Here is a 26,464-nt window from a genome sequence, read left to right on the forward strand (position 1 = left end):
TAAGTGGAGGGAGGAGTGGTGGTGGTGGTGGTGGTGCTGGGGGGAAGTCACCCTGGAACCTTTCCAGCATGAGAAGGCAAAGCCGAATTGAAAACACACCCCGGTCGCTTAAAATAGAGCGAGCGCGCCCGTGCGCCCGGGATCCTCCCAGCCGCGAGCTGCGGGAAGCATGGAGCGCAGGGGATGAGCGCTGGAGAAGCCGGAGGCTGCCCTGATTGACAGCTGAAGTGTCCTAAAAAGGGCTCGGCGAGATGCTTATCGGGAGGTTTATATAGCAGCCGAGCGAGCGCACGCTGGAGAGCGCTCCCTCGCCCCTGCAAAGCCAGGCGAGCCGCAGAGACCGCGCCTGGGGTGCGGGCCCCCCTTTGGCAGCCCTGCTCCGCTCCCCGGGACCCTCTCCGCTCCCCGGAGAGAGAGAGGTCTTCCCCCCGGCGTCCTAAAGCCTGGGCCGCTCTTCGGGGAAGGAGGCTGAACCCGCGGCGGCTTCCACCATGCACTGCCATGGCGAGCTGAGGCTCGCGTCCCCCGGGCAGCTCAAGGCAGCCAGGAGGCGCTACAAGACTTTCATGATCGATGAGATCCTGTCCAAGGAGACCTGCGATTACTTTGAGAAACTTTCCCTTTACTCTGTCTGCCCTTCCCTCATCGTCAGACCCAAACCTCTGCACTCCTGTACTGGTAAGAGCTTGAATTTTCTCATCTCTTCCCCGCGCCCTTCCCCTTCTGCATCTACCTCCCAGGAAGGCTGGATCTGGGGGGTGAGTGTGTGTGTCTGACCCTGGCACCAAGCTCCCTGGGATTTTGCAGCACCCAGCCACCACAAGGGAAGGGATTTTTGTCTCTGCAAGAACCCTGGGCACTAGGGTTTAGCCTGGGATTGGCACAAGCCAGTGTGTGGTGGGGAGCTGAGAGGGCACAGAAAAGATTTGCAAGCAAAGCCCTTTTTGTGTGTGTGGTGGTGGGGCAATAAAGTAGCTCTGTTTCCCAGTGTGGACTCTGCATGCACAATGACATATTTGTAGCGGAGAAGCTAAGGGAAACCCTTTCCCCTAAACTATCTCCTCTCTGGCCAAAACGTTCACGAACTCCTCAGCCAGTCCATGCATCTTTCCTCTACTCTCTGTATTTTTCTGTGGTTTGCTCAATATCCAGTGACACCCTATTTACTTCCCTATTTACAACAGACCCAGCTTCAGCTCTCTCTGGAACATCCACAAATAAATGGAGGTGGGAGGGGGGGAATCCAGAACATATATACCCCCTACGAGATGGATTAAAGCCCTGATCAAGACTCATAAAGACAGGTTTCAGAGGAACAGCCGTGTTAGTCTGTATTCGCAAAAAGAAAAGGAGGACTTGTGGCACCTTAGAGACTAACCAATTTATTTGAGCATGAGCTTTCGTGAGCTACATCTGATGAAGTGAGCTGTAGCTCACGAAAGCTCATGCTCAAATAAATTGGTTAGTCTCTAAGGTGCCACAAGTCCTCCTTTTCTTTTTGCGAAGACTCATAAAGTCACTTATAAAATTGTCAGTGACATCAGTGGGAACACGAATAAATAATAATTTAATTAATAGCCCTAGTAATAATAGTTCCACTGTTGTTCAATGGCTTGATCTTGCATTATTTGGATACCCAAATCTCCCATTAGCTTTGGAATAAGTTAGGACGTACCAAATGGGAAAATGGAAAACATTCTGTTCATGTTACAAACACAGGGCTGGATCCTATATACAGATTTGCACTAGTAGACCCCTGAACAGTTGTGGAGCCCACTCACTGCAACTGATGGATGCCTTCAGTGGAAGTGATTTACAGAATCAGAGCCATATGTGCTTTTGAAAACAAATTAGTCTGATGCAGTTTGTTAGGCGTGCACCCAAAATAAATGCCACTCTTCTGATACATTATAGGCAGAAAAGTTTTCTCCTCGCTAAGACACTGTGAAGTTTGCAAGACCGCTAAGCAGTTAGATGGCTCAGCAGACTTTTATTCTCCCCAAAACTCTGTGTCCTCCCCACACGCTTTTAGTAGAAACATTTATAACTTTGGAGAATCTAATGATAAAAATGATAATTTTTTTAAAAAAATCAAAGTTATTTCAAAAAAATGTTTCTAAAGGACCAATTCCTGGTGATGCGGATGTGAAAAATTCATGGAATGTTCTGAACCTGAAAATACAAGAAGTTTCTGCTGAAATCAGTGAGGAGTGCTGCTTACAGATTGATGCCCCACAGTTTGGCCCCTGATTCCTCTCTCAATTACCTGGGAGTAAAAAGACAGTAGGTTACCAAAAATGCTCCAAGACTTTCAGAGGGGCAAGAACCCAATAATTTACAGGGCTGTAAAAATAGCTCAGCATTATAAAACAATTCTTAGCTGCTTATCTGGGGTAAGCGCTTCTGATTTAGTTTTGATGGATGAATAAACGGTCTTTAGCTGTTACGTTATCATCAAGCCCGTGGGAAGGTTGAGTGTATTTTTATGGGTGATTCCATGCCAGCTATGGAAAACATTGGTTTTGCAAGGCTGAGATAATAATTCATAGTCAAATGAACTGACTTAGCAGCTGATCATGGATGATGCTATCATGACACACATGTTCTAATTATTTAAACCCTGTTACTTTCTGTGTTTAGTAGTTCATTGAATTTCCACTAGGGATTCTGCTAATAGCCCCAAATCCATCTGATTTATACCATGACTGGGTTGACTGAAGATTCTGGTTTCTACTGGAATATGCTTCATAAAGTTTCATTGGTTGAGAAGCACTGGGAGGGATTTGCTGGTGGGATTAAAACCATAAGAGAAGAGGCTACAATAGTCCACACTTTCAACCTGTAAGCCACCGGTTGTGTGCGTGTCCTCTCAGGTGTAATTCTTAACAATAGCTACAGTTAAAAATTTAGGTCATGTGAATCCTTTTATTATAAGAGAGAGGAAATTCTGTCATTGGCCAAGAAATGGAGTTAAACCCATAAATAAAATAAAGATGAAAGAAAAAAAAAACATAAAGCAAATCAAATAATCACCTACAGTCCACACCAAACATTTCAAAATAAAAGGTCGCACTGTGGCATTTGCCCTACTGCTTGGCTGTCTTTTTACATTTTGATGCATTTACTCTCCAAGCTGGCTAAGGGAGATAGGCCAAAAAATTTGTTTGAGGTCCCCTCTCGGGTTGGTGATATAAAATGTCTTATGTCTAAGCAGCACAGGTATCCAACATTGCCCCTTTCTGATCGGAAGAGAGCTCTTAGAAGCACTGGAAACCAAAGGGAAAACATTTTTCTTTTGCCTACGGTCAAGAGTTAAATATTTAACATGTGCAGTAGAGTTAGCACAGAATGAGCTCACCCTGCAGAGTGTGCTAGAGAAGGAGAATGAAAGTTCTGAATCGTTTCAACGTATCCAAAAGGGGCAGACTGAAGTTCTGATTGAGGGGGATGTTCACATCTCTGAACCTAAGCCTGTTGAAGTCAATGGAAAGACTCCTGTTGGGTTTGGATCATGCCCAGCGTAAAATTGGGAGGGGCAGGGGGAATAACCTCACTATAAAAGAGACCCATTATGATGTCCATACATTTTCTGCAGAAATGTAAATGCCTGACATTTGTTGACAAAAAGCAATGAGAAGGCCCTACAAGTATATAACTGAGCACAAAACAGTTAGCCAGGTACAACTATATGTGATGGTTAAGATCCACCATAATCAGATGCCAAAAATTATATATTCCTAATAAAGAGGAATATTTTTCAGATGGTTGTTAATAGCTCTCTGATGCTAGCTTCTTGGACTCTGATATCTCGGACAGTAAGAATATCCCTGTTCATTCATTTAAATGGTCTTTGCATATTATGTAGCAACTAACTAACTAACCTGACTTATTAATTGCTGTAGTTCTATTGTTTAAAGTTTTCTATTTTGGGGGTTTTGTTACTGTATGATTTGAAGGTCAGAGAAGCCTTCAGACATCACTTCCAACTGAGTAGGAATCCATTATCAAAATGCATAATATTTATCTTAAGTAAACAAAAATATGCTTGAATGAACCTGTATTAATTCTATCCTGTTTATTGGCTTTTTTTTTTTAATCTTGATTTCACTCATTAAACTTGACACCCGGTTAGCTCTTGGGGTGATGTATACTGTAAGTGTTTGGAAATCAAAGATGTATCAGTTTCTAGGGCCAACCTGTAACTTCATTGTGTTTTCCTGGAATTGGTCCCTTCAAAATAAGTTGGATCCTTTGAAAAATAAAAGCCAGGGCACTGGATACTTAAAAACAAAATGTTATCCCTGGAGTCCCTGATGTTAAATAGTAATAAAAACAAATAGTATTTGCTCTACGCAGCTTCTAAACTATTTACATTCACTGGGTTTGTTGAATATAAAAGAACCCCAAGAGCCTTGTGTCAGGGCTCCATTTCAGTTCATCAAAGCTGACATTGCAGGGCATTCATTGTGTTTGCCTACTCTATGTATTCCATCTCCCACAACATCTGTACTGTTGCTCAGCAGAACTTGAGTAAAATTTTCAAAATGCCCTGATGACTTAGAAGCTTGGTCTACACACAGTTTTTGTATCAGGATAACTATTTCAGTTAGGGGTATGCTTTTATTTTATTTTTTTAATTGAAGTAGTTACACTGATACAACCCCTAGCGTGGATGCAGTTATATTGGTAACAAGGTGCCTTTCGCTGGTATAGTTTATTTGCCTGCCCATATGGGAATGCTATTCTAGTATAAGCACTTCTATAACTGCATCCACATTGATGGGAGTTGTACCATTTTAGCTATATCGGAATAGTAGAAGTGCTACAACTTTTGTGTATAGCCAAGGCCTTAAACTCCTAAATCTCCTTCGGCCCTTTTGAAAATGTTAATCCTCTCCTAGTTATCCTCCTTGATAGATACCAATGGAACAGCATGCTTCCAAAGGTGACTTTCCTAGCTTTATTCTGCTCCCACTGAAATGATACTTTCCGCTGATTTCAGTAGAAACATGACTCAGTTCTATATATATATTTTTTACCTGAGACTTGAGAAATATGACTCTCTAATGTAAAACCTATTGGAAACTTGAATAGTTGTTTGACATCTTTCCCTAAGGGAGATAGGGAGAGGCCCAAGTTAAAGCTTTTTGGGCTACTGTTTTCTTTTCTCTCTCTTTTTGGTATGTGGATTAAACTACAGGGCATCTGTAAATGTTGGATCCTATGGGAAGTTGTGGGCTTACGCAGCAAATATTTGATATTCCTGAACTTCTGTCAGGCTTGTCAACTTTTAGGAAACCACATGGTGAACGTAGATTTCTTATGTCTTAACACAGCTCAGTTTTAAGACCAATGACTGCAGAGCAATATGAAATCCCATGTGGTCTGGGTTGAAAAAGCCTAAGAAATGGACAAGCTAACTCCACTTTGAATTTGATCTGGGACACAATTGAAAATCAGGGTGGAAACCAATTGTGTTGGGCTAATGTTTAGCCAGACCTTTTCCTTTTAATTGAAGGGATACTGTTACGGAGTTCCTGGGGGAGAGCAGGGAACTGTGGGAAAGGAAAGGGGAATGGATACAGCATGTGTATCAAAGTGTGGAGAAAAATGAGATCCCCTTCCATCCAAAGCCTATGATCTGAAATGTAACAGCTGTATTAATCCAGTTAAATAAAACAAATGTAAAGTTGTGGGTAATACCTTCTACCAGACTAATTTACACCTGAGTACACCAAAGCTCCTGTCAGTCATGCATCTTCAACTGGGATTGAATTGCCATCACAGGAGTATAACACAACTCTATCTGTCCGGAACTAAAAACCAGAGAGAGAGGCCAAAATCATCAATTTTTTTAATATAGCCCCAAAACAGCAGCAGGTGCAGACTTCATCAGATTCTATCGAGTTCAACATCTATAAAAGGTTCTGCGAACAGGAACTGATACTGCTGTCACTTTCTTCTTGTACAGTGATGCAAACAAGAAAACAAGTCTCTCTTTTTAAAAACTATTTTATCTGTCAGTTTCAGTTACAACGGCAAATAAAATCCTATTGATTGATGTCAAACAGTAAAGACAAAATTCAAAAGAAAACAGTAACCCTGGAAAAAATATGAATAATTATTTCTCAAGTATAAGTCTCCAGATCACTCTGGATCTTTTATTAAGATAATCCTAAAAATAGTTCCTAAATATTCCTAATATTAGTAAGGCACTTGAAGAAATACTTTACAATGTAGGGAGACTGTATGATACATCCATGTTAATATACAGTGAGATATATCAGCATATCCAAACATTGTAATTTTTCTTGAGAAAATCATAAAGGCTAGACTTTGCCATAAGACTCTCCTCCGAACCATCCACGCACACATTGTTCTGCCTTTCAGTCATAACCTAACAAAAACTTGAGCTTTGTCAGAATCTCAAAAGACAAATATCTTCCTGTCTAGCATAAATCAAAGTTTGGCAGGAAAAAGTACTGATGCAATTATTATACCAAAGAAAAGCCAGATCCTCAGCTAGTGTAAATTGGCATAACTCTGTCGACTTCAGTGGAGTTGTGTCAACCTATAATGACTGAGGATCAGTCCCTAACTGATCTAATAATAATAATTTTAAAGATCTTGGTGTGCTTCAGGGTGCCTAGACTTTGTCCTATGTGTTCTGTATATCTGCAGCAGAAAAAATAATTTATAAAGTGGCAAATGCCAAAATATAACACATGAAAGAAAATAAAGAGTTGGCTAATGATAACAATAATTAAATATTTAGAGAAGAGCCTGAGCCAATGTCTCAGACCTGAATACACTCAGTCTTTGACGATGTCTGAGATTCAAAGCTGAATCGGGGGTCTGCATATTGCAAATGACCCTTCTCTTTCTACTGAAACCGAACAGAAAATCCCAGATCTGAACAACTCCAAATTTTGGGGTTTCTAAAATTTGAATCCAAACCTGAATTTTGTAGCTTTAGCCCATTGCTAATAATAATGAATAAAGTAACTAACAAAAGGGAAAACTGCCTGGAATAAAACAGTGGCAAACACATCAAGGGAAGAGGAAATAGGACCACAACACAGGAAGCAATCAAAGTTCAGTCCAGTTGTGGTTAAGTATGATTCAGCATTACAAAGGAGCCCTATACTATATCACTTTTGTATCACTGTGTGAAAAATAAGCACAGACATAAGCAAGCCAAGATTTTCACTTGGACAACACGTTTGCTTAAAAACTTGACTGAGTACTACCTGAGCCCACCCAAGGGTATTTTCAGTGCATTACCTTAGAATCATGTGCCAGTAGGGTGACCAGATGTCCTGATATTAGGGGCTTTGTCTTATTATGCAACTATAACCCCCTGTCCTCCTGAAAAACTGTCCCTCATTTTTCACATCTGGTCTATCCTATGTACCAGAGATTTTTAAATAGAACACCCATTGGAATCAATGGAGCACGCTGTTGGAAAACTGATGGTGTGATACGGCACATAGTATTTTATTAATTATTAATGGTGGTGTTTTGTGGGCATCCGTAAAATGCAGGCACCACAGAATGAACATCTCAAAAGTTTTGAATTCAGGAAGGACACAGCCATCGGCCGTGGTGGGGGTTAATTTAGGGGGCTTGGACGATAGAGAAGGGTTCCGGAATCTGTGATGACCTTCAGATACCTTTGTGTCTTTTGTCCTCATTGAAAAATGTATAAGTGAGGTATGGTTATATGCTATTGGAGGCAATATACAGTAGAAATATGATGTGTGGAATGGGCCCTTGACAATTAGCAGCTGGACACTGCAAAAAGATTACTAGATGTATTCATTGTACATGTTTATTAACCAGTGCTGATGCGTGTTGAGAGGGGGGCCAAACTCTGCTCATGGTTACTATTGTGCAGCCTCCTTGATTTCTGTACATTTGGATACAAGCATTCGGTTCTACTCAGAGGGGCTGCATGGGTGTAACTGACAGCAGAATCTGGTCCACAAAGGGACTGGACCCTGATTTCCTTGCACAGCCCCAATCATTCCCTGATTTCCATGAGAGTCTGGGGTGTACTCTGGGTCGGACCATGGGTCTTCAGAGTGTATAAAAAACAACCTTCCCATCAAAGTGAAAACATGAAGAGTCCCTCCAGCTGGGTTGTGGAGGCTGGTAGCATATACAAGTGTAGGGAGGTACCGGTTTCACTAAGGGCTGTCGATCCTTACCTGTTTTAACTGAATTAGCTAGAAACAGGACATAGGGCCTGATTCTGCTAACATGTACACCAGAGGAAAGCAGGTCTAAATTGATGGAATACACTACAATACAGTGGTATAAGGGAGAGCAGGAGTAGGTCTCATGGAAATGACCTCAACTGATATCCACCCATACCGTTCAACATAGATACAGATGACTGTCCCTCGTTTGCTTTGCTTTTAGTTTCCAGGCCTGATAGGAATGTTTTCATAGAACCGTGTACTTCATCGTTCACACATGTTGTCTGAGTGTGAAGAATGTGTTTCAGAGCAGGCTTAAGTATAGCACATTATCCTGAGGTCTTGTAAGTGTTTGCATCCAGGAAAACACCAGAGGTGGATTCCTGTTGTGTATTTCTGCCTCCGGATGGCTTTTATTCTGAGTGTGCTTCAGTTCCTAGCAACTGAGCAGGGTCTTGCTGGGAAGCTTCTTGTGGGTCAATGTGAAATTGACTAAAAAGTTTCATTTTAGTGGCATCTTTGAAAAATTCTAGAATTACGATCTGGGCTCACAAAGTAAATATTTAATATTTTTCTTCTTCCCCTCATTTTACCATCCATTTTCATTTATTAACTGAATCCTTTCCACTATCCCTAATGGACAGAATGCAGCTCTAAGGAACTCTGGGTAATCAATAACATGCTATGGTGAGGAGGCCATTTAAGTACTTAGGTGGATACTGAGTTTAATATAGACCAGGGGTCACACAAAGGGTTTGATTTTGCTCTCAGCTTCCCTTGTGTAAATCAGGAGCAACTCCAATAAAGTCAGTGAAGTTATACCAGCGTAAAGTGTAAGCTGTAGCAGCAGGAGGGCCAAGCTGTTTATTTTTGAAGAAATATACTTGCTTCCTTGTGACGATTCCCCTCTCCCTCGAACATGAGATGACAATTCAGAATCTTGCTAAGTTATCTACCCCAAATTATTTTCTTTTAGACCATAACAACATTTATTCTATATGTACCTCCACATAGCTGTGCGGTGTATGTATATATATTGCAATAAGGGAATTTGCTCTCAGTGAAGTCAATGACCGGTTTTCTGGGATACCAGGATCATGTCCATTATTAGAGATGGCTGGGAAATGATTTGTTTTTTCTCCTCTGGAAAAATGTTGATTGAAAAAAATATTTCTGTCAGCTTTTCTTTGAAATGTTATGGGTCTAAAAACCACAATCCGCAAACTAACAAAAAGGCTTATTTTCGGGTTTCAAGGTTTTTTTTATGAAAGCCCATTTTGGGGGGACAAAAACGGACATTTTCACCAAAACTTTTGTTTCATTGAAAAAGAGACGATTTTTTTCACGAAAAAAGTTTTGATGGAAAAATTTCAAATGTTTTTGTCTCTGAGGCTTGGAAAACACCCTAACAATAGCTCTGTGTGTGTGTGTGTGTGTGTATTCTAGTTTGCAGAACTTTACCGCATTCGTATTTTTGACTCATGTAATCAGTTGACTGATTTTAATGGGACTGCTCATCCAAGTTAAAACTTGAACTATCAGCTCCTACATTTTCTGGGTATGTCGTGTAGTGTTCTTACACTATTTACAGATTTCTTTCAAAATAAGAGAGAGCTTTCAATATAAACCTAGTCCAAGTACAGTACTTCACTCACACTGCTGTTTTGGAGGAGAAGCCCTGCATTTTAGGGATCCATATATTAATAGAACATTTATACTCCAGATTACGCATGGCAAAAACAATATGTTACTCAGGGCCATATCCTCAAATGAGGCAAATCCCTTGATTTCAGTGGATTCATCCAAAAAATCCTGATCAGCTTTAATCCTCATTATTAAAGCAGAAGAGGGAACAGGATTCTATCTTTTTAGGCATACAGGAGCCTATTCCCTGTATACTACACATATATAATAAAACCTCTTTTAAGTAAACACACAAGGATGGGTGGCTTGAGAGAGGTGTTCTGCAAGGCAAAGAAATGTTTGTGGTTACTTAGGAGATCTTTTAAGATTAATAAGGTTGATCCCTGGATATGATTCATTGTACTAATGTACTTATATGGAAGAGCTAAAAATGTAGCCACAAAGCTATATTGAAATATATAAAAGCAAGCAATAAAAGATGTGAAAAATCTCACTGAAACCTAGAATAATAATGAATAATCTCCTGTTTTATTGCCGAGCGTTTCCATGAATATTTTACAAACACACCTGTCTTTATCCTTCCATCTGTTTTTGTTCAAAACTCCCATTAGACCTCAACAGTTGCAATGCTTTTTATTTTCTGAGGGCTGAATGCTGGAATACTTGATATTTGAAATAGTCTATAAAGCAGGAGGGTGATAGAAGGAACTGTAGATAATTGCAGACTGATGTCCTTTTTACTTGCTTTTCACGAGCAGATTTGTTTTAGATCACTTGATAACAGTGAAGCTTGAAGTGTTGGTGTAGCTGTGTTGGTCCCAGGATATTAGAGAGAGAGAAGGTGGGTGAGGTATATCTATTATTGGACCAACTTCTGTTGGTGAGAGACACAAGTTTTGGAGTTTACACGGATATGAAGAAGAGCTCTGTGCAAGATCTAAAGCTTGCCTGACTCACCAAAATGAAGTAAAAGATATTGTCTCGCCCACCTGCTCTCTCTAATAGCAAATTTGGCCATTGAGTAGAAGGGGACTGTGTCAGAATTGGAATAGTTGGTTTTGCTTCATTGCAATACATTCTAGAACAATAATTAATGATGGAACAGAGTTTGGGATGTGGGTGAAGAACAATTGATGGATTGTTTTATTAAGAATGACTCCATTCCACTCCTACTGAAGTCAATAAAATATGAGTTGGATCAGTGCCTCAATGAGTCAATTTGAATCATGCTTTCATTGTAAATACTTAAGTCACATTATAAGGTAGTTTAGCACCTATATTTAAGTCATGTTACAACAAAAGTTTTTATGAAGACTCAGACTGATAGATTTATTTTTTTAAATTTTAATGGACCCATTTTGTTGTTTGGATTTAGACATCTCTCACAGTACTTGGAAGCAAATGTTGCAGCACTTGGCTGTTGTTAAAGAATGTTATAACAAGTAACGTTATAACTATGTTTCTATCTATCAAAGCCTATATTGTTGAAAATCACACGAGAACAAGCAAGTGAAGTTGACTAGAGAATAACTTAGAAAGGGCCCAACCCTGCACACCTACTTGCATGTGACTTTACTCATGTAAGGCCATTGTGTTAAAGGGACTACTCATGTGAGTAAAGTTATGCTTAAGCATTTGCAAATCAGGTTCCAGCATGATAAGGATTATAGTTTGTTTCCGTTGTCTGAGCTGAGTGAAGCACAAAGTACAAAAGGTACACAACATACATGATAAAAAATGAGGTAAGCTTGTAAATTCTTTCAGGTTTAATAATATAGGTTTAATTGGTTCTACCTTGGGATGGGGGAATAGACTAGATGACCTCTCAAGTTGCCTTCAAACCCTACATTTCTAGGATTCTTGTAAGGAGTTATCAGCAACAAAGGTCAGGGTATTTGCTTTGTAAATTATTACTTTTAACCCTGACTTTCTCTATTTCATGTTATGGGCCTTTAAGTAGGAGAGAGAGTTCCTGGTTTTTTTAAAATCCAAAATATTGATCCTTTTTATATTCAGTGCTTCCCAAAATTTCTCCGAATGTAATTATTTTCTGCAGAATTCAAAGGTATGTTCCCAAATGTGTCTATTTATAGCACTTGAATGCTGACAAGTCTAGTGTCCCCATGCTTGTGTTTGTTCTGAGGGACAGGCCGTGCTCATGGGGTTGGGTTCCTAGTGCTGTCTCCGTCGATCAGTCAAAAACTTTGGACATTGTGGATTGTGACTGTATAAGTGGGAATGAGTAGGGCTCATTCTTATCTATCTGAGTGGACTATATTTGTCCTTCCATAGACAGGAGGCCTTTTACTCTATGCCAAACATTGAAAGGAATTCTGCAGGGTTTGGTGTTGGGGCCTGTTTTATTGTCACACTTTGTAAACAGCTGTGTCAAAATGAAAGATGAAGGGCCCGATTCCCATTTTCACTAAGGTCGCTTTACATTGCTCCGGCTGTGTAAAAGGGTCTTAAAGTGGATGGAAATTCCAGAGCAGTGCAAAGGAGCCTTAGTGTAAATGAGACTGTGGTCCAGAATGTTTCTAATGGCTGTAAGAAAAGGAGTACTAGTGGCACCTTAGAGACTAAGTTGCCACAAGTACTCCTTTTCTTTTTGCGAATACAGACTAACACGGCTGCTCCTCTGAAACCTGTCTAACGGCTGTGTTCACCTTCTACTACTGCCCCGTAGGAGCAGGTGCAAATGACAAGCAGCAGTTAGATTTTGATTATGTTTTGCAAACATTCCCAGATATTTCTCTTCCCTTTCATAAAAAGGAAAAAGCCCAATGGCTAGCGGGACTAATTACGGCCTGATTTTCAGAAATACTGAGCCACCCACATTCCTAGCAAATCGGGAGCTCAGGACCTCTGAAGATCAGGCTATCTAACTCTGTAGTCATTGTGGCCTTCCGCTCATTTTAAAATACAACTAAGGATGTGAGTGAAAAATACTGACTAAATGGATTGAGGTTCTTTTAGGACCATCTCAGGTCTTTTATTTTCTTTTTAAATGAGACTTTCCACTGAAATAAATGGGAAGCTGCTTAGAAATTGAGAGCCCAGTTAGCACAATAGCCTTTAAATTCTGCAACATTGTTTAGCCAGGTAAATTGGCTGTATTATGGGTTTGGCGATTTAGGAAACTGCTTCCTATGAGACATCACATATCATCTTCTTTTGCTCTATCAAATAGTTGAATTGTGATTTCATCTTTCCTTTTACATCTGCATTCTGTTTTCAGTGCAGTTCCATAAGGGACAAGCCCACTTAAGTGGTCTCACAAGTGTTTTACAAAACACTCATTGCAATTTTATAAATACACGCGTAACAGTGCAAAAAAGACACACCCCTGTCTCCCTTTGTCAAGAAGAATGGAATTCCACACCACCCACAGAATTAATGCAGTGATAAGTGCTTTTCATGTTACACATTCCAACTTAAAAAATATTTGCATTTTAATTCTCTATATGTACTCTAAGTCACTACACCAAAAGCAGTCCAAAAGCAGTCCATATTGTATGGCTTTGTACCACATGTAAGAAGACTTGGGTTCTATTCCTGTAATAGATCTCTCTGTGTTCTTTTGCTCTCTGTGTCTCAGTTTCCCCTCTGTAATGTGGACATGATTATACTTATCCTTGGTTTGTAAACTGCTTTGAGATCTGCTGATTAAAAATAATATATAAAACTGAATGTTATTACGTATTCATACATACTGAACTTGTAGACATGACTGGTGTTAACTCACTGGTGATGTTAACCTTGATGCCAGGTTAAAAAAATAGATAAATATAATGTTTTATCTATTCATTCATATTCTCTCTCTCTCACACACACACGTAATGGAACCTGCTTATGATGAATTCACATACAGAAAAACTCCATTGACCATGGCGAACAATGAAAGCCCCAGAATGTTTCCATGCGTTGCAATGTACCAGTTGTAATTTGAATTACACAAAACCTCTGCTTAGAGGGAAGTTGTTCTATGAAAAAAATGCCATTCATAGAATCATAGAATATCAGGGTTGGAAGGGACCCCAGAAGGTCATCTAGTCCAACCCCCTGCTCGAAGCAGGACCAATTCCCAGTTAAATCATCCCAGCCAGGGCTTTGTCAAGCCTGACCTTAAAAACCTCTAAGGAAGGAGATTCTACCACCTCCCTAGGTAACGCATTCCAGTGTTTCACCACCCTCTTAGTGAAAAAGTTTTTCCTAATATCCAATCTAAACCTCCCCCACTGCAACTTGAGACCATTACTCCTCGTTCTGTCTTCTGCTACCATTGAGAACAGTCTAGAACCATCCTCTTTGGAACCCCCTTTCAGGTAGTTGAAAGCAGCTATCAAATCCCCCCTCATTCTTCTCTTCTGCAGGCTAAACAATCCCAGCTCCCTCAGCCTCTCCTCATAAGTGTTCCAGACCCCTAATCATTTTTGTTGCCCTTCGCTGGACTCTCTCCAATTTATCCACATCCTTCTTGTAGTGTGGGGCCCAAAACTGGACACAGTACTCCAGATGAGGCCTCACCAATGTCGAATAGAGGGGAACAATCACGTCCCTCGATCTGCTCGCTATGCCCCTACTTATACATCCCAAAATGCCATTGGCCTTCTTGGCAACATGGGCACACTGCTGACTCTCATCCAGCTTCTCGTCCACTGTCACCCCTAGGTCCTTTTCCGCAGAACTGCTGCCTAGCCATTCGGTCCCTAGTCTGTAGCTGTGCATTGGGTTCTTCCGTCCTAAGTGCAGGACCCTGCACTTATCCTTATTGAACCTCATCAGATTTCTTTTGGCCCAATCCTCCAATTTGTCTAGGTCCTTCTGTATCCTATCCCTCCCCTCCAGCGTATCTACCACTCCTCCCAGTTTAGTATCATCCGCAAATTTGCTGAGAGTGCAATCCACACCATCCTCCAGATCATTTATGAAGATATTGAACAAAACCGGCCCCAGGACCGACCCTTGGGGCACTCCACTTGATACCGGCTGCCAACTAGACATGGAGCCATTGATCACTACCCGTGGAGCCCGACAATCTAGCCAGCTTTCTACCCACCTTATAGTGCATTCATCCAGCCCATACTTCCTTAACTTGCTGACAAGAATACTGTGGGAGACCGTGTCAAAAGCTTTGCTAAAGTCAAGAAACAATACATCCACTGCTTTCCCTTCATTCACAGAACCAGTAATCTCATCATAAAAGGCGATTAGATTAGTCAGGCATGACCTTCCCTTGGTGAATCCATGCTGGCTGTTCCTGATCTCTTTCCTCTCATGCAAGTGCATCAGGATTGATTCTTTGAGGACCTGCTCCATGATTTTTCCAGGGACTGAGGTGAGGCTGACTGGCCTGTAGTTCCCAGGATCCTCCTTCTTCCCTTTTTTAAAGATTGGCACTACATTAGCCTTTTTCCAGTCATCCGGGACTTCCCCGGTTCGCCACGAGTTTTCAAAGATAATGGCCAATGGCTCTGCAATCACAGCCGCCAATTCCTTCAGCACTCTCGGATGCAACTCGTCCAGCCCCATGGACTTGTGCACGTCCAGCTTTTCTAAATAGTCCCTAACCACCTCTATCTCCACAGAGGGCTGGCCATCTCTTCCCCATTTTGTGATGCCCAGCGCAGCAGTCTGGGAGCTGACCTTGTTAGTGAAAACAGAGGCAAAAAAAGCATTGAGTACATTAGCTTTTTCCACATCCTCTGTCACTAGGTTGCCTCCCTCATTCAGTAAGGGGCCCACACTTTCCTTGGCTTTCTTCTTGTTGCCAACATACCTGAAGAAACCCTTCTTGTTACTCTTAACATCTCTGGCTAGCTGCAGCTCCAGGTGCGATTTGGCCCTCCTGATATCATTCCTACATGCCCGAGCAATATTTTTATACTCTTTCCTGGTCATATGTCCAACCTTCCACTTCTTGTAAGCTTCTTTTTTATGTTTAAGATCCGCTAGGATTTCACCATTAAGCCAAGCTGGTCACCTGCCATATTTACTATTCTTTCGACTCATTGGGATGGTTTGTCCCTGTAACCTCAACAGGGATTCCTTGAAATACAGCCAGCTCTCCTGGACTCCTTTCCCCTTCAAGTTAGTCCCCCAGGGGATCCTGGCCATCCGTTCCCTGAGGGAGTCGAAGTCTGCTTTCCTGAAGTCCAGGGTCCGTATCCTGCTGCTTACCTTTCTTCCCTGCGTCAGGATCCTGAACTCAACCAACTCATGGTCACTGCCTCCCAGATTCCCATCCACTTTTGCTTCCCCCACTAATTCTACCCGGTTTGTGAGCAGCAGGTCAAGAAAAGCGCCCCCCCTAGTTGGCTCCTCTAGCACTTGCGCCAGGAAATTGTCCCCTACGCTTTCCAAAAACTTCCTGGATTGTCTATGCACCGCTGTATTGCTCTCCCAGCAGATATCAGGAAAATTAAAGTCACCCATGAGAATCAGGGCATGCGATCTAGTAGCTTCCGTGAGCTGCCGGAAGAAAGCCTCATCTACCTCATCCCCCTGGTCCGGTGGTCTATAGCAGACTCCCACCACTACATCACTCTTGTTGCACACACTTCTAAACTTAATCCAGAGACACTCAGGTTTTTCTGCAGTTTCGTACCGGAGCTCTGAGCAGTCATACTGCTCCCTCACATACAGTGCTACTCCCCCACCTTTTCTGCCCTGCCTGTCCTTCCTGAACAGTTTATAACCATCCATGACAGTACTCCAGTCATGTGAGTTATCCCACCAAGTCTCTGTTATTCCGATCACGTCATAGTTCCTTGACATCACCAGGACCTCCAGTTCTCCCTGCTTGTTTCCAAGACTTTGCTATAAGAGGCTTCACTGGTGTAGTTTTTATAGATGAAAAAAGCTGCAGTTGAATAGCTTCTCTTGGCACTGAATTATTCTCTTTATTTTATTACTTAGTTAAAAAAAACAAAAACAAAAACAGAAGAAGCCTAGAGTTAATTTTTGGCTTCTGGTGTGTAGGACAGTTTAAGGTGCAATGTGTTGTTAAATATATTTTTCTCAAAATGTTGGCTTTTTCACCTGTGCTCAGGGAAGGATAGTCCAGAGCTTAGGGTATTTGCTTAGGATATGAGCAATCCAGGTTCAATTCTCTGCTCTGCCATGGTCTTCCTATGTGACCTGGGGCATGTCACTCAGCCTCTGGGTCTCAGTTCCTTATCTGTGGATGCTTCCCTACCTCAGGGGGTGTTGTCAGGATAAATACGTTAAAAAATGTGAAGTGCTTTGAGATCTACTGATGAAAAGTGCTATAAGAAATAGGCATTATTATTTAGCTATTCTTTACCCATCACAGATCATTCACCTCCAACAACTGGTTCTAAAACTGGAAACACTTGTCCATCTTATGATCAACTGAGGCCATGTCTACATTAGGGGACTATACCAGCATAGCTACAGTACCTACATGGAGGGAAGGTTTTTTCCCCCCATCAGTGTAGTAACACCATCTTCCCGTGTGATGGTAGGTAGGTTGAAGGAAGCCGCCTTCCATTGACCTAGCTGCATCTACACTGGGGGCCAGGCCAGCATAGCTACATTGCTCAGGGTGCCCTGAGTGAGGCAGCTATATAGATGTAAATCTTAAGTGTAGACCAGGCCTTAATATATGTGTCTGGAGAGCTACTACTCCAGTTAGAGCTGGAGCATTTTGTGCTTTGAGACTTGATTCAAAAGTGCACAGTGATCGCTCTGTCTCCTCATTCATTTACGTAATCTATTTTTGCTCTACCCAAGCATTCTCCATCCAAGCTTCTGGCATCTTACAACAACAAGTCAATCAAAATAAAGACTTAGTTAGCACAGATGTTTGAAGGGTCAGTTCAACTCATTGGATGCTGTAGACTGTGCACCCAAATTCTTCTTGACTCAACTCTCCCCCCCATTACTCACTGAAGTCAATGGGAGTTTTGGGGGGGTAAGGAGAGAAGGAATTGTGTCAGTATAGGTATACAGAAAGATCCTGCTAAGCTGGCAGCTTGGAACATGCCACTCTTGTGAATGGAGATCAGTGAACTTCACAGAGTTTTGAGAACTATATAAGAGAGGGCTGAAGGTTTGGAGCTCTGAACTCTTTCCTCAATTCTGCCACTGACTCACTGTGTAATCTTCAGCAAATTACTTCCTTCACCATGCCTCAGTTTCCCCATCAGTAAAATGAGACCAGCACTTACCCACCTTTATAAAGGATTTTGAAGTGAAGTGTCAGAGCAGTGGTTCCCAAACTTGTTCCGCTGCTCGTGCAGGGAAAGCCCCTGGCAGGCTGGGCCGGTTTGTTTACCTGCCGCGTCCGCAGGTTTGGCCGATCGCGGCACCCAGTGCCCGCGGTTCGCTGCTCCAGGCCAATGGGAGCTGCGGGAAGTGGCGGCCAGTACGTCCCTCGGCCCGCGCTGCTTCTCGCAGCCCCCATTGGCCTGGAGCTGCGAACCGCAGCCACTGGGAGCCGCGATCAGCCGAACCTGCGGACCCAGCTGGTAAACAAACTGGCCTGGCCCGCCAGGGGCTTTCCCTGCATGAGCAGTGGAAGAAGTCTGGGAAACACTGTGCTAGAGAAATACAAAGTATTATTACTATCTGGGTTTGCAACATTAGTTCAAGTTAATGTCACCATTTTCTTCAGAAAGGTGATTCAACTAAACTAACTAATTTAATAGCCAGAGAGGCACCTGTGCCATGTAGAAAGGATAGACCAGCCCTCTCCGAAAGTTATGCTGATACATGCAGGAGCGCACAGACAGTATGTACACTGTATTTATTCTTTCACTGAGTTTCTCATTCCTCTCCTCTGGTCCTTTTATCCTGTTAACCTTTCATTTGCTTTTCACTCTGTCCACTCTCTGCTACCTATTACAAGATATCTTTTTGCTGCATTCTCTCTCTCTCTCTCTCTGATCCTTTTTTTTCAGTCTCCTAAGTGGAACGTTAACCCGATGACATTCGAGTTCAAGTCAAACTTTTGAACCTGTGATGTAGAGTGGATTTGGAATTAGGCAAAACCAGTGGGCCCATCCCTCATTGTAAAAGGGTTACTCCTCTTAAACTATTGAGAGAGAAGGGCAGGGAATTATGAAAGGTGCCCCTGTTTTATAAGTGTTTATATTACCAGTGGTTGGATACCAGTAATAAGTAGGTTGCTCCTGTGATTAATGACTGCTTTGCAACATGTTGATGATGGGTGATATGGTTTATTGTTGTAGAAGCCATTTAAGGGTGCAGGCTTCTTATCATGGCAGTGCTGGAAATTAGATGTTAATATCACACAGAGTTATTTGTTTCCTGTGTAAATAATTTAATTAAAGATAATCTTCTAAAGAGGAGGACATAATTGATCATGTGCACTGTTTTCCTTCCTTACATTGTCTAAGACCTCCAATAATTTATTTTTTAACGTAGGCTTGTTTTTACATTAGAAATTCACCTTGTGTCCACCCCAGAAATCTATATGGACCACTGGAGAACTAGTAAGATTATGACATCATGAATGAATTTGATTTAGAAGAGAAATCATTCGTGGTCAGGCTCTTTAAAGCTTTTTGCTTGTTTTATTTTTTTGCTAAGACCATGTTAGGGAAGAGCTGGAACCAAAATCACTAATATGTGATTTGTAACATAAGTAATTTCAGGGCAAGACTCTTATTTTGGATTAGGAGTGTTTTATTTTGATTTATTTTAAATTGATCTTTTGTTGACTTGAGTTAAATTGAAATAGGACACTCTTAATCTGAAATAAGTGTATTCCCACATACATTTGCACCGAAATAACTGAGAGGGTGAATCACAACTGATTTACTTAGTTCAGTTCCGACTTGGGTGTAGACAAGCTCTGGGAGGAAAGACTGCTTTTTAAGAGTTTTACATCCTCATCCCTTCAATGAATGACTGTGAGAGTCCCCAGAACACGTTTGAACCTTTGGGTAAAATCCTGACCTCATTGCAATCAATGGCAAACCTCCCAGGATTTCACCCTATCTATATTCAATGTTGCACAAACTTAACAAAAGATATATTTTTAAATTAGGGCTGTCAATTAATTGCAGTTAACTCACGCGATTAACTAAAAAAATTAATTGCGATTAAAAAAATTAATCATGATTAATTGTAGTTTTAATTGCACTGTTAAGCATTAGAATACCAATTGAAATTTATTAAATAATTTTGGATTGTTTCTACATTTTCAAATATATTGAGTTCAATTACAACACAGAATATGTGTACAGTGCTCAGTTTATATTATTATTTTTTATTACAAATATTTGCACTCTAAAAATTATAAACAAACAATAGTATTTTTTCGATTCACTTCATACAGGTAATGTAGTGCAATCTCTTTATCGTGAAAGTGCAACTTACAAATGTAGATTTTTGTTGTTGTTACATAACTGCACTCAAAAACAAAACAATGTAAAAGTTTAGAGCCTACAAGTCAACACAGTCTTGTTCAGCCAATCATGAAGATAAACAAGTTTGATTACATTTACGGGATATAATGCTGCCCACTTCTTATTTACAATGTCACCTGGAAGTGAGAACCGGTATTCGCATGGCACTGTTGTAGCCGGCATTGCAAGGTATTTAAGTGCCAGATTTGCTAAACATTCGTATGCCCCTTCATGCTTCAGCCACCATTCCAAAGGACATGCTTCCATGCTGATGACGCTCGTTAAAAAAATCATGTGTTAATTAAATTTGTGATTGAACTCCTTGGGTGAGAATTGTATGTCCCCTGCTCTGTTTTACCCGCATTCTGTCATATATTTCATGTTCTAGAAGTCTCGGATGATGAACCCGTACATGTTGTTTGTTTTAAGAACACTTTTACTGCAGCTTTGACAAAATGCAAGGAACCAATGTGAAATTTCTAAAGATAGCTACAGCACTCGACCCAAGGTTAAGTATCTGAAGTGCCTTCCAAAATCTGAGAGGGACTAAGTGTGGAGCATGCTTTCAGAAGTCTTAAAAGAGCAACACTCTGATGTGGAAACTACAGAACCCAAACCACCAAAAAAGAAAACCAATCTTCTGCTGGTGGCATCTGACTAAGATAATGAAAATGAACATGTGTCGGTCTGCACTGCTTTGGATTGTTATCGAGCAGAACCTGTCATCAGCATGGATGCATGTCCTCTGGAATGGTGGTTGAAGCATAAAGGAACATATGAATCTATAGCACATCTGGCACGTAAATATCTTGCGACGCGGGCTACAACAGTGCCATGTGAACATCTGTTCTCACTTTCAGGTGACATTGTGAACAAGAATTGGGCAGCATTATCTCCTGCAAATGTAAACAAACTTATTTGTCTGTCTGAGCGATTGGCTGAACAAGAAATAGGATTGAGTGAACTTGTAGGCTCTAAAGTTTTACAAATTTTATTTTTGAATGCAGATTTTTTTTAAATAATTCTACATTTGTAAATTCAAGTTTCATGATAAAGAGATAGCACTACAGTACTTGTATTAGATGAATTGAAAAATACTATTGCTTTTGTTTTTTACAGTGCAAATATTTGTAATAAAAATAAATATAAACTGAGCACTGTACACTTTGTATTCTGTGTTATGATTTAAATAAATATATTTGAAAATGTAGAAAACATCCAAAAATATTTAAATGTATTCTATTGTTGTTTAACAGTGCAATTAATTAGGTGATTAATTGTGATTAATTTTTTTAATTGTGCGATTAATCACAATTAGCTTTTTCAATTGCTTGACAGCCCTATTTTAAACTGATTTAGTTATACCAATGGAAGAACCCTGTGTGGACACTCTTAAATCAAATGATGCAAAATGCATTTGGAAACTCTTAAATCAGTTTGAGCCTCCACACGAGCGCTTTGAACAGTTTTAACTAAACTGATTTAAAAACTGGTTTTTAGCTAAGCTGGTGCATCAAACCATTAGCTTCCCGAAGTCCTCTAGGAAAGATATGACGGGAGGACTACACATATTGTGGCTGATATTTCTCAAGGGAATTGAAATGTAAGAGCCCCCAAACCAACAGCAACAAATCCACATTTCAGACCAACTTTGTGCATCACAAAGAACCCATGAAAAGGTCACAATTTACTAACTTGATATTTCTTCCATGTGCAGGTTGACTTCCAGGGCCTAATTCTCCTTTCATTTGTACCAGTATAAATACGAAGCAGCCCCATTAATGGAGTTACAATGGTGCAAAACTGGTGTAAATGAGAGGGTAATCAGCTCCTCGGTAGGGAGAACCTGCCTCTCAATGGAGCCTGATCTGAAACCCATTGAAATCAACAGAAATAATCCCATTGACTTTTGTGGTGTCTGGATCAGGCTCTGAATGAAATGCCTGGTTATCACAGACATGCAAAAGGCAAGCCAAGAAAACCTGGAACTTCCACATCATTTGCTGTCAAACGGAGAGGATGTATCTAGTGGGGTTCCACAGGGATGTATTCTGCATTATGTACTATTACATATTTTCATTAATGACTTGGATAATGGAGTGGAGGTTATGCTTATAAAATCTATGGATGACACTAAGCTGGGAGGGGTTGCAAGCACTTTGGAGGACAGGATTAGAATTCTAAAGGACCTTGACAAATTGGAGAATTGGTCTGAAATCAACAAGATGAAATTCAATAAAGACAAGTGCAAAGTATTTCAGTTAGGAAAAAAAATCAAATGAACAACTACAAAGTGGGGAATAACTGGCTAGGTGGCAGTACAGCTGGAAAGGATTTCCATCCTGGGAGTTGTAGCAGATCACAGATTGAAGGAGCCAACGCTGCGGTGCAGTTGCAAAAATGGCTAATATCATTCCGGGGCATATTAGAAGGAATGCCAAATGTAAGACACGGGTGGTAATTGTCCGGCTCTATTTGGCACTGGTGGGGCCTCAGCTGGAGTACTGAGTCCAATTCTGGGTGCCACACTTTGGAAAAAATTGAAGAGTCCAAAGGAGAGCAATAAAAATGATAAAAGTTTTAGAAAACCTAATCTGTGAGGAAAGGTTAAAAAACTGGGTATGTTTAGTCTTGAGAAAAGAAGACTGAGGGGGGAACCTGATAAGTCTTCAACTATGTTGAGGGCTCTTATGAAGAGGATGGTGATCAGTTATTCCCTGTGTCCACTGAAATTAGAAGAGGAAATAAGGGGCTTAATCTGCAGCAAGGGAGATTTAAATTAGATATTAGGAAAAACTTTCTAACTAGAAGGGTAGTTAAGCTCTACAATAGACTCCCAAGGGAGGTTGTGGAATCCCCATCACTACAGGTTTTTAAGAACAGGTTAAACAATCATCTGTCAAGGATGGTCTATAGATATACTTGGTCTTGCAGCAGTGCAGGGGATAGACTAGATGACTTTTCGAGGTCCCTTCCAACCCTACATTTCTATGCTTCTCTGATTATTGTCTAATAACATATCAGCTGTTCTCAAGACATAACAATAAACTCCGAGGAGTTGTCTGACCTGGTCAGTGATTGAAATTACAAGTGGGTCATATCACCTGTTAAGCTGAATCTTTGAAAGTGTAGTAAGGGCTCCAGCAATGCAAAGGAACTCCCAATTTTCAGAGTGCAGCAGGAAACTGCCAGAACACCAGATCTTTCAGAGTTCCATCCGGACCTGAGAAATCTGTTTGAGAAGTGTCAAAATATTTGCTTTGGATTTATGCCTTTAAAAAATGATCATGCCATAGAATATGGGAGAGGTGGTTGATGCTTGGCTAAGTATGCTGCTTTCTTTCTCAATTTGAAAATTATAGATATGCACAAAGTGTTATTTTGGTTTGAAAATTTCGCACAGCATAAGTGCCTATTATTGGAGGTGGAATACAGAGATTGCTTGATTATTAGCATATATATTAATGGGACACTAAGGAATTTCATAATCATATGACACACGAGAATTCACAGTGTGATGTTCGTGCAATTTACGTATGCGGAAATGGGCGTAGCAAACTGTGGGATAAGAATATCTTCCCTTAGTGCCTTCCATTTGAGGATCTCACAGGATTTTTACAAGCACCCTGGTGTAGTAGGTACCATCCTTATTTTACACATGGAGAATGTAGAGGCACAGGGAGGTTTAGAGACTTGGTTGAGGTCACACAGGGAAATCTGTGGCAGAGCCAGGAATACCACCAGGTCTTTCTCTTTCCAAACTTGTATCTGAACTACCAGACCACCCTAGTCTATCATGGGGCTTCTCAGAACCAGATTAAACTATATAGCTACAGTAATACGCTGTTTTCTATTTCTTTTTTGCTTATACACTTTGTCATTAATATTTAGTTCTCTATAGAGCCATAGGTTTACCTACTGCTTCACAGAACAGCACAATTGTCTAGTGAGCCATTCCCTGTCATCCCGTCCCAGCTTCTGGCAAGTATACATAAGTTTTTCAGGATCAGGGCCTATGTGTGTCATGTGCCCTTTACTGGCCGGTCTACATAGAGGATAATAGCCTGCTACTGCTACAAAAACGTTACCTCCTTTCACTGAAATGGTACAGGCCTGTGTTTTGGTGCTAAAATTTTCATCAGTGCTAGAAGCCATGTTACAGCAGTAGATTTTGATGAATTTGATATTAATAAATTTTAGCCATCTGAAAAATGAGATTTTTATATGACTTAAGTCTATTTTGTTGGTGTATGATCAAAATGAGCATGTACATGTGTGTACTACTGCTCTTATCGGATGAAATGAAAATAGCTCATCCATATGTCATAGGTCTTATACTGCTGACAGCTAGGGGAGAGTTTCTTTTCATTCAAATAGCTGAGGCCTGTGGGTTTGAAGCTTCCTGGGTAGTCATGGGCTTGTTACAGTAGAATCTACAGCTTGAATCTACAGCTTGAATCTATTTGTTCTGAACACATCACATAACATTTAAAGGAAACACAAAACTGACAACATCATCATCAACAACAAATGTCAGGACTGGATGAAATCCCTGAGCTCATGGAGTCTGGCCCCAGACTATACTCCACGTGGCTATGGATTCCAGCATGCATGCTCTGGACTTCTTTGAATAACACTGCTGTTGGCAGTATGAGTATCTTTATCCCTGCTGTATGTTGTTCCTTCATTATCCAGCCATGAGGGATTTGTCTCTGTTCTAATTGTCAAACACAAAGGATGAGAAGGTTGGACAAAACTCGCTAGTGTATCATTTGCATCCTTCTAAATTGCATTGTGAGTGCAGCTGTTCAGTCAAATTGCCCACCGAGTTTATTTTTGTCCCAGAGAGGAAACGGAGACGGGTGTTCTCTCTCTTAGGGCAGATCCGAGATCAAAGAATCACATATGCAGCTCAGGAGACACCTTTGCTTGGAGTTTTTGGGTTGGAAAGAGATTATAACAGGACAACATTTGAGATAATAACAGGCAAAGTTTTAACCAAAACTCAGCACATCTCTAGCAGATTTACACTGGCACCTGTTGAAATGCTCCTTTCATTTCATTCACAGAAAGTGGGGTTTCTTCCAAGAAAGCAAGAATTAAAAACTGGTCACTGGCCCAGAAGATAAAAGCATTTTGCACAAGGCCTGTCAAGCCAATATTAAATGGATCTCTGTTTAGCAATAATTAAACTCTATTTCTTCCCTTGTGTCACTCACCAATTTGGTTTATGCCTCTGAAGCAGGAAGAGAGAGTGACATTTATGGCCAGCTTTGTGTTGGCACGAAAGACAAGAGTGGGCTTATGAAAGCTGAAGAGTGCTTTTGTGTGAGCTGCTAGTCAGCTGTCCAAAGTTAGTGTTTGCTTATGGCTGTTGTGATAACAATTAACAGAACAGGAAATAAAGGACTGATTGATTTACGCACACACAGCATGATGCATGTAATTTAGACACAAACAATGCCATCCAAAGTGGGAGTTGACCTGCCTTTCAAACATGTGTTTCTAGGGGCACTTCAGGGTGTTGCTTTTCAATCAGTAAACCTACCAGACTACTTTCCGCCTCACTTAGGGACAATGGGCCCGTGCAAGGGAGAACTCACCAGAGGATGTGCTCCCCTTGCAGCTGGGCATGGCCTAGCAGTCTCTCCTCCTCTAGTACCTTCTGTTGGTGGTCGCTTCTTCCCTGCAGCGGTCTGCTTCTTCTTGTGACTCAGCCCTCCAGCCTGAATCCCACCTCTCCCAGGGTAACAAAAAGTCCAAGCGAATAACTGTCCCAATTCTTATGTCCAGTCTTCAGCCCTCAACTCTGGGGTCACTGTACCGCTCCTCTCAGGACTTTCAACTGCCCTTTATCCCCTTCTCAGGGCCTCCCACTACACTTGGTTCCAGTCTAGGGACCCTATAAACCAGCAGCTCAGGCCTGCCCCATCAGACCCCGTGCTGCTACCCCCGTACCACAACCTGTCAGCAGGCCTCTCCCACAACCCCTTGAAGTTTCACCCTTCTTTCAGGGCCACAGCTCGCAGGCTCTCCCCTGGAATCCCCCAATAAACCCCCAAACCAAAAGTATAAACTTAACCCAACTTCTGCCCTCCCTCGGTTTGACCTTTCCTACCTCTGAAGTTCCCCTTGCTCTGTTCTTCAGTTGAATGCCTCACAGGGCTCTCTCCCTAGGAGTCCAGATCCTGCCATTTTATCAGGGATCCTCATCACTGGAGC

The 26,464-nt window shown here is 41.2% G+C and overlaps 1 protein-coding gene across 1 annotated transcript in view; it reads left to right on the forward strand.

Moving 5' to 3' along the window:
• Window positions 1-233: 233 nt before the first annotated feature.
• BARX2 (BARX homeobox 2) overlaps window positions 234-26,464 on the forward strand; it is a 55,706-nt gene continuing 29,475 nt past the window's right edge. Inside the window, exon 1 of the mRNA XM_048827363.2 lies at window positions 234-678. Coding sequence (XP_048683320.1) covers window positions 492-678 — 187 coding nt within the window. The 5' untranslated portion in view covers window positions 234-491. The remainder of the gene's footprint in view (window positions 679-26,464) is intronic.

Source organism: Caretta caretta, chromosome 22 (genome assembly GCF_965140235.1).
Source record: "Caretta caretta isolate rCarCar2 chromosome 22, rCarCar1.hap1, whole genome shotgun sequence".
Taxonomy (NCBI): domain Eukaryota; kingdom Metazoa; phylum Chordata; order Testudines; family Cheloniidae; genus Caretta; species Caretta caretta.